The 8,712-nt window shown below is 61.7% G+C and overlaps 1 protein-coding gene across 2 annotated transcripts; it reads left to right on the plus strand.

The window, feature by feature from the left end:
• Positions 1 to 3,331: 3,331 nt before the first annotated feature.
• Positions 3,332 to 8,115, plus strand: FOXA2 (forkhead box A2). 2 transcript variants are annotated; one of them, XM_072858620.1, is made up of 4 exons: positions 3,332 to 3,438; positions 5,154 to 5,297; positions 5,994 to 6,063; positions 6,718 to 8,115. In XM_072858620.1, the coding sequence occupies exons 3-4, from the start codon at positions 5,995 to 5,997 to the stop codon at positions 7,978 to 7,980; spliced, it is 1,332 nt and encodes a 443-aa protein (XP_072714721.1). In that variant the 5' UTR covers positions 3,332 to 3,438; positions 5,154 to 5,297; position 5,994; the 3' UTR covers positions 7,981 to 8,115. The 2 variants fall into 2 exon arrangements, with proteins under 2 accessions (XP_072714721.1, XP_072714720.1); XM_072858619.1 differs by lacking the exons at positions 3,332 to 3,438; positions 5,154 to 5,297 and having other exon boundaries at positions 5,977 to 6,063.
• Positions 8,116 to 8,712: the final 597 nt, after the last annotated feature.

Below are 8,712 nucleotides of genomic sequence, written 5' to 3' on the forward strand. Positions count from 1 at the left end.
TCTGTTTATTTTGCTTCACAGCCTTTCCAGAAGGCACCATTTTGCTGGTGGGCTCCTCAGAGGGGGCTTTTTCCCATACCCGCATCCTACACGGCGGCAGACGCCCGCTGCCGGCAGCCGCGCCGGGGCTCAGCAGCAGCTCTGGTCCCACCGGCACCCATCACACCATCCCTGGGTGCTGTGGGACAGCGAGGTCCCTGCGTGGGGCTGTCGTCGCACCCAGGGGCTGTTTGCAAATGCTCTCAGGCCTCCCAGTTGCTTCTCGGGAGCTCGTCATCCCCGTCGGTACCGGGGCCGACACTCACCGAGCGTCCCGCCGATGCCGGTGAGCCGAGAGGACCTCCTCCGTCCCCGAGGGGGACAATAATGGGACTTTATTTCCCCCCCGTCACATTCTTCAGGCACTTCCAGGGTTTTATTTTACCTTGTGGTGCCAACCACTGATTCCAGCAACTCGTTACCTTCACTGGCATGTTGAATAATTACAGAGTGGGGAGGAACGTTAAAATAGCACCTGGAGGACTGGATACGCCAAAAATAGCCGTGCTGGCCATGTCCCGACTGGCCGGATCTTTGGGTGCGCTTGCGGACGAAGTGAGTTTGTCTGCGATGGAGTCCCTGAGAACCTGGGACCAGGGGATATCATTCCAGTGTTAAAAAGAGAGATATCCTTGGGCTCTTGATCAGATATTAAAATTACAAAAAATTTGCGTACTCCTGACTCTTCCTTTGTTAGACTTGTTAAAGCCTTGGAAAATATTTTGATGAATTACGAAGCCCCATTAAATGTTGAATCTAATTAGGAGAGACTTGGCTGTAGAGTTCTTCAAATAGTTAAGTCAATATTATTCGGTGTAATTGTGGTAATTCCCCGGCGGTGCTGCAGCTGACGACGGCCTGTTTGAGTGCGTAGCTACCTCCGCGGATGGGGGAAAAACTCTCCCCGCCACGGAACGTCACGTATTTCAATGGTTCCCATCTGAATCCTTGAATGAGCAAAGGATATTGTTTCCTGACGTGCCCTGCGGAAGCTACGGGAACTCTGGAGGCATCCTCGGGAGCGGGACCCCGGCGCACCTTACTGAGCCGATACTGAACGTGACCTCGGGATCAGGTCGTGCTGGAGAGCCCGGCTCTCCTTAGCTCTGCCACGGGACTGCCCAGAGGGCTTTGGTGAGGGTGCTCAACCTCTCTCCAGCGTGTTTCCCCGGTCCAGAAATGTGAATCATCCTCCTCCTCCTCCTCCAGTTGTCTGTTCTGGTTTGAGTGCAAGCTCCTAGGGCTGCTGCCAGCCCAGCCGAGCCCCTTGCCCGCACAAACAGCTCCTTCCCGGGCTCCTAAAGGAACAGACTGGGAACAAAAGCCAGCGAGCGGGAGTGCTGCAGGCAGCGCTTGGCACAGGGGCGATGGCGGGTGCCCTGCCCCAGCTCCACCTTCACCCTTCCCTCTCCCCGGCTCAGACCCAACCGGTCCCGCCTCTTCCTCGCGTACCTCCGTGCATCGATTCCGCCGTCATTTTCATGTCTTATCAGGGGAAGGCCTCAATAAATCCCGACGGTAATTGCAGTGGCACTGTGCAAGCACGTCGGGCCGTCTCCCTTCCTGGCAGGCCGGTCGCCTTTTGTCTCTGACAAGATCTGCAGGCGCGCGGGCTCCTTTTGCTTCTTGTTATTGAAATGCCTCTCTTCTTGAGGGCAACGACTGCTTCTATCTCACAGGAGAGCCCCTTCCTCAATTAAAGGAAAAAAACAAAAGCCAACGCATTTATTTTGAAACAGCAGTGCAACTGGGAGAGTTCATTATATTGGATTAATTATGATAATTATCAGTAGAAGGGAGATAATTACCCCGGTTGTTGTCAAGACCAAGGTAAGGGGTTCTTTTTATTTATTTATTTATTTTCTTTTGCACAGGCCAGCCTGGTTATGCGGTGTGGGGGCACAGGGGAGGTGAACGCCAGCGCCGGGGCTTCACCCTCTCCCACCTTAGGGCATGCGGTTCATCGCACTCGGCCTCCGGCTGTGCTTCCGTGCTCACCCGCTCGCTTGCCACCAAAGCCCGGCCGCGGCTCTCGGCTCAGAAGCATCTTCCCCCTCCCAGCAATGGCCTGCACTGCCCTGGTCCTTACACGAAATTGCCGTTGCAACCCAGGCGGCTGCAGAAGGCAAGCGCCCGTCCCTGGGAGTGCCGGGGAAGCGCTCGCCGCCACCATCGTTGCTGCAAGTGATGGAGATGGCCGAAAAGCACCCAAACTCCTGGCAAAGCTTCGCACCAGTCACTGGCCTCCTACCCCTGGGAAGGGAGAGATGGCTCCTCGAGTCAGGGCTTCCAATGCAAATAAGAACGTAATTTAAAAATTAAATTTAAAATAAATATTAGTTAAATATTAAAGAGAAGAAATCATTTTTAAATGGCCGGTGTGCTTATCAGTAACCCAACCAGGTATGTTTAAATAAGACACCGCTGAAAATTTTCGATTTTTATCATCCTAGGTATTTTTAAAAATGTTTCTTATAAGGCAAGCATATATATCTTTCTGCTCTCTTAAGAGATATTAATTTTAGCAGGTTTCCTCCGACTAGCGGCATGGAAGGCTGCCCTCGTGAAAGAAGGGAGAAGGAGGTGGCGGCGGCGGGACCCGGGTCATTTATAGGAGCAGAGATCCCCGTTGCTGCCTTCTGGGTTGGTCCCACATCCAGCCACCTCCAGACAAGCCGCCGTCTTTGCCTGGCCACGTTTCTGAATGCAAATGCTTGCGAAGCTCAGAAAGCGCGTGTCCTTGCGTTACAGAGACAAAGCCTTTGTCTGAGCGGCAGGACGTGGTTGCTGTAGTTCACCCTCGGCGCCACGTCCCCGAGATGTGCACACCAATGACGCTCTGGGCACGCAGACCAGGAGGGACACCACCGTTCCTCGCGACACAGGGGACGTGTCGGACGAGGAGAGCTTCTCCTCGTCCGACGCACGCTGCATGGAAGGTCCTTCATGTCCCGGGCAGGGCGAGAGACTTGGGTCGTGGGACAGACAGTGAAGGGTGCAATAGCAGACCAAGAAGGCAAAGCCGGATTTAAGAGTCGGGGCTGGAGCAACATCCAGTAGGAACATCCTCTGTAGCCGAGGGGTGGCCTCAAGTGAACATTTTGGGTCAAAATCCAAGTGAACAGGACTCTCATGAAGGCAACTCTCCGTTGCCGCTCCGCAGCTTCCAGTCCATGCACAAGGGAGGTGACGAGAGGTAGAAAAACCTCATCTTCGGTGGCACCAAAATTCAAAGTCCTGCTGACCCGAGGGGGAAACGGCACTTCATAAAGAGCGGTGCGAGACTGGGACCCGCAGAGCTCTGGGCGTGCGTTAGCCTCCCGCCACTCCTCGTGCTGAGGTGCCAGACGTGCTCGGAGCACGCTAACATCTGTGCCGCGGCAGGACGAAGGCCTGAAGGTGGGTGAGTTTATTGCACGGGGACGTTCTCGTTACGGCCTCTCTCCTCCTCCTACGGAGCTCGCCGGGAAGTTCTGTACCAAATCCAGCCACGCTGAAAACACACGCTCACCTCCCGCACCTCGTGTTCAGAGGGAAAAAATGATGCTAAAGCTAACCACACCTTACCCTGAACGGCCGCAGTCAGCCGCAAGCGGGGAGCTGAGCGGACAGGATCTTTGAACTGGTGATGTTCGTCGTCCCCAGTAGCCACGTCGCTAATTTTACTGAAGTCTCCCTGAATTCTCCCTTCCTGAGCCTTCTGACTGTTACTCCAAAGGAGCAAAAAGCTCTGTGGGGGTGCGTTAGGTGGGAGAGCCCTGTCTCGGGCTGTGCTAAGTCAGCCCCGGGGTGCACCCAGCCCAGGAGCCCCTTTCAGCCGTCGCCCAGGGTGGGTGATCGGGGGTGACTACAAAACACCGGGCGCGGGCAGGCTGCTCCCCCCGGGAAAAGCCTCTCTCGCCTCCTGCGGAGAGGAGCCTGCGGGGCCGTTTGGAGTGAGACCCCCGCCCCGGGGGATGCAGCACCCGCACGGCGGCCCCCGGGGGTCCCCCGGGGTGTCCCCCCCCACACCCCCGGCCCTGCGGGCCCGGGGACAGCAGGCGACAGGGGGCGCCCCGCCACCGCTTTTAGCCGCCGGGACGGCGGGACGGGCCCCTCCCGGCGGGGACACCGCCGCTCCCCTCGCTTTTGGGGGTACCCCCCCCGGAGGGGGCGGCCCCCCTCGGGCCATACCCCAACAGCCAACCCCCGCATCCCCGAAAGAGGGGCTGGGGTGGGAGGGAGGCGGGCTGCCGCTGTCGCGGCGGCTATCGCGATAGGAGCGTGCCCTCCTGGAGCCGGTGGGGTTGTTGTCGTTCGGCGATCAGTCCTGAGGGTGCTGGGGCCCGGGGAAGAATCCCGCGGGGGGGTTAGGGCTCCTCCAGAGCGGGAGCCCCGCGGCTGGGTGAAATCCTGCTCTCCGGTGGGCTTGTATGGAATAGTTTTTAATATTTAAAAACTATCGCCAGCCTTCCCCGATCGATGGGGCTTCCCCCCCGCCCGCCTCGGGGGCGAGAAAGAAAGAAAGAAATGGAAAAAAAACCCAAGCCCCGGCGGTTGATGGGGTTTCTTTGGACGGCGGGTACCTATAGGTACCTCTGTGAAAGAGGCAATCCCCAAATCCCCGGGCGCGGTGGAGGCGGCCGGGGCCGCGGCCGGGGCCGGGGCCGGGGCCGGGGCCGAGCCTCGGCGCCGGGGGGGCAGGCGGGGCAGGGACGCTGCGGGGCAGGCACGGCCCGGCCATGCCGGGGGGGTGGAGGTGGAGGTGGAGGGAACCCCCCGCTCCCCCCCGCCGGGGAAGGACCCGCGCTCGGTCCCCCTCCGCCGGCCGGACCCCGGCGGGAGCCGACGCGGCCGCAGCGCCGATGGGGCGGGCGGCGGGGCCGGGTGGGTTTTGGAGCCGGGGGGTGTTTGTCGTCCGTCTGTCCGTCCTTCCGTCCTTCCTTCCCCCCCTCCGGGGCGTCTCGGCAGCGGGAGCGGCGGCGCTGCCCCGACGGCGCCCACCGGGACCCCGCACCGCCCGGCCCGGCGCCGGGGGAGCCCCGGGCCCCCGACGGCGCTTCTCCCGCGCCGCCCGCCGCGCCGCCCCGCCGCCTCCCGCCTCCCTGTTTGTTTTAGTTACGAATTTGTTGCAGGTACCTGAGCCGGAGCCCGGGGAAGAGCCAGAGCGGCGGCTGCCGGGCCCGCCGGCGGGGCAGAGCCGGGGCACGGCCGGGCGGGCGGCGGCCCCAGCCCCGGGGCCGGGGGCTCCGCCGAGCAGCCGCGGGCGGGGAGAAAAGGTGCGTGGGGCCGGGCCGGGCCGGGCCGGGCTGGGCCGGGCCGGGCCGGGAGCTGCCTCCCGTCGGGGGTGCTGGGGGAGGCCGGCTCCCGTCGGGGCTGCCCGGGGCGGCGGGGGGGGGGTGCGTGATGGAAATCGGCTCCCACGGGATCTCCCTGCAAAGTCGGGGGGAGCCCGGGCACGGGGCGGGGGGGGTGCTGCCGGGTCCCCCGTGCTCGGCGGCGGGGTGCGGATAGGTGCGCGGGGGGCCGCGGAGGAGCCTCTCCCGCCTAGGTGTGAGCTGATTATTCAAATGGGCAGCCGAGGACCTGGGGATTGGAGGCTCGCCCGGCCGCTCCGTGCTATATCACTCGGGCACCCACGTCACTGCAGCACTTGTCCTCCTCTTCCTCCTCCTCCTCTTCTTCCTCCCTCCTCCCTCCTCCTCCTCCGGCTCCTCCATCGCCTCCGGGCGACTCTTCGCCGCGAAGCACTGCGAAAACCCACCCAAGGAGCAGCAGCGAAAAAAAAAACCCCAGCCCCAGCGCCGCTCGATCCCCCCCCCCCTTCCTCCCTCCCTCCTCTTCCTCCTCCTCCAGAGGCTCCGACGGAGGGGAGGGAGGGCTGGGGACTTTTTTTTTTTTTTTTTTTTGGGTTGCTCTCTGTCGTCGTTTGTTGTGGCTGTTAAATTTTAAACTGCCATGCACTCCACTTCCAGTATGCTGGGAGCGGTGAAAATGGAAGGCCATGAGCACACGGACTGGAGCAACTACTACGGGGAGCCCGAGGTAAGGAAGGGAGCGGGGGCTCCGCCGCCCCCCGCCCCGGCCCGCCCCGGCCCCGGCCGGGGTCCCCCCGCCGTGCCAGCCCCCGGACACGATTAACTTCGGCATCAGACGGCGTCGGGGGGCTCCGCGGCGGTGCCCGCTGCGGGCAGGGCTGCGCCGGGCGCGGGCAGGGGCGCGGCGGCGGCGCGGGGGCAGCGCGGGTGGGGGTCCCGGGGGGCGCGGGGCAGCGGGGGGCTGCCGGGCGGCCGCTCGCTATTTTTTCCTTCCCCCCCCTCCCCGCCCCCCGGTCTTTTCCTCGCTCCGGGCAGGGATGTTCCTTCCCCTTCCTCCAACTCCCCTTTCCAGGACGGATCCGCCGACCTTGCTGCCATCCCGTCTCTTTTTTAATATATATATATATATATATATATGTATTTGTTTTTCCTTAACCAGAAAAACAAGCCCCCCGCCCCGGGATTTAACCCTTCCCGCCCCGCGGGGCACGGAGCCCCGGGGCTGCAGAGGCTCTCGCCCGCGGCGATCCGGGCTGGGCTGGGGGTGTCCCCCCACCGCTCCCCGCTCGCCCGGCTGCCGTCGCCCCCGACAGGGCTGCCCACCTGCCTCCTCCCCGTCCCCTCCCCAAATCTCCCTCCTCTCTCTCGCTTGCCCCTGCAGAGCTATTCCTCGGTGAGCAACATGAACGCGGGGCTGGGCATGAACAGCATGAACACGTACATGACCATGTCGGCCATGAGCACCACGGCCAACATGACGGCTGCCACCTCCATGAACATGTCCTACGCCAACACGGGCATGAGCCCCTCGCTCACCGGCATGTCCCCGGGCGCGGGGGCCATGCCCGGCATGGGCTCGGCCGGCGTGGCGGGGATGGGCGCCCACCTGAGCCCCAGCATGAGCCCCATGGGGGGCCAAGCGGGCTCCATGAACGCCCTGGCCCCCTACACCAACATGAACTCCATGAGCCCCATCTACGGGCAATCCAACCTCAACCGCTCGCGGGACCCCAAGACCTACCGGCGGAGCTACACGCACGCCAAGCCGCCCTACTCCTACATCTCCCTCATCACCATGGCCATCCAGCAGTCGCCCAACAAGATGCTGACGCTGAGCGAGATCTACCAGTGGATCATGGACCTCTTCCCCTTCTACCGCCAGAACCAGCAGCGCTGGCAGAACAGCATCCGCCACTCGCTCTCCTTCAACGACTGCTTCCTCAAGGTGCCCCGCTCCCCGGACAAGCCGGGCAAAGGCTCCTTCTGGACGCTGCACCCCGATTCGGGCAACATGTTTGAGAACGGCTGCTACCTGCGCCGCCAGAAGCGCTTCAAGTGCGAGAAGCAGCTGGCCGCCAAGGACAGCGGTGGGGCAGGCGGCGGGGCGGGCGGCGGGGGCAAGAAGGGGCCCGGGCAGCCCCCCAGCCAGCCCCTGGGGGAAGGCAGCTCCTCGGGGGGCTCCGAGGGCTCGGCCGGCGCCGAGTCCCCGGCCAGCGCCTCGCCGTGCCAGGACCACAAGCGCGCCCTGGCCGACCTGAAGGGCACGCCGGGGCTGAGCCCCGGGGAACCGGCGGCATCGCCGGCCCAGCACCTCCTGGCCCCCCCGCACGCCGGCCTGCCCCACGACGCCCACCTCAAGCCCGAGCACCACTACGCCTTCAACCACCCCTTCTCCATCAACAACCTGATGTCCTCCTCCGAGCAGCAGCACCACCACCCTCACCACCACCACCACCACCACCACAAAATGGACCTGAAGGCCTACGAGCAGGTGATGCACTACTCGGGCTACGCCTCGCCCATGCCCGGCAGCCTGGCCATGGGGCCCGTAACGAACAAAAACGGCTTAGAGTCCTCCCCTTTAGCCGGAGAGACTTCTTACTACCAAGGTGTGTATTCCCGGCCCATCATGAACTCCTCCTAAACGGGGCGAGGGGAAAACCTCCCCCGAGCAGGGGGGAAAGCCCCCCGTATCCCGCGCAGCCCCCTAGCAGAGCGATGGACTATGAACGCTGTCGAGCACGGTACATATACATATATATATATATCCTTTTTTTTTTTTTTTCCGTTGGCTCCAGATGTTTGCATCCGTTCGGGAAACAGCAGCCGTGTGTCTCGCAAGCATCTCGGCCCACGCCAAGGGCAGGCGTGTCGGTCATCCCCCCGCCCCGGCCCAGAGCCACCCGTGCCCGGGGGGGCTGCGATTCCCTTGGTTTGCCTTGTGGGGTGGTTTGTTTTGGTGGGGAGGGGCGGGTTGGGGGCGAGGGGACGGGGAGAGCGGGGTTTCTGTTGGGCTTATTTTTTTTTCCGTTGTCGTCGTCGCAAGGAGGTATAAATATATCTATTTTTTTGTGTGGAAGTGATGAGGAAAAAAAAAACAACAAAACAACAAATGCAAACAAAACGAAACCCTCCTTCAGTGTGAAACCCATGCTAGTTTTGAATCCGAGGACCAAAACTCTTGTAACGTTGTAAAAAGGGGGGGGAAAAGGGGGAGGGGGGGGAGAGAAAAAAAAAAACCTACAAAAAAAATTTAAAAATAAAAAAAAAAAGTCAGGATAGATCGTTGTAATTGAAACAAACGCTTGATGTTACCGGGAGAGTAAACTACTTGGATCCGATTAATTTATCGTTTCTGTATGCTTTATTTATGGCT

The sequence above is a fragment of the Ciconia boyciana genome, chromosome 3 (assembly GCF_034638445.1).
Source record: "Ciconia boyciana chromosome 3, ASM3463844v1, whole genome shotgun sequence".
Lineage (NCBI taxonomy): Eukaryota > Metazoa > Chordata > Aves > Ciconiiformes > Ciconiidae > Ciconia > Ciconia boyciana.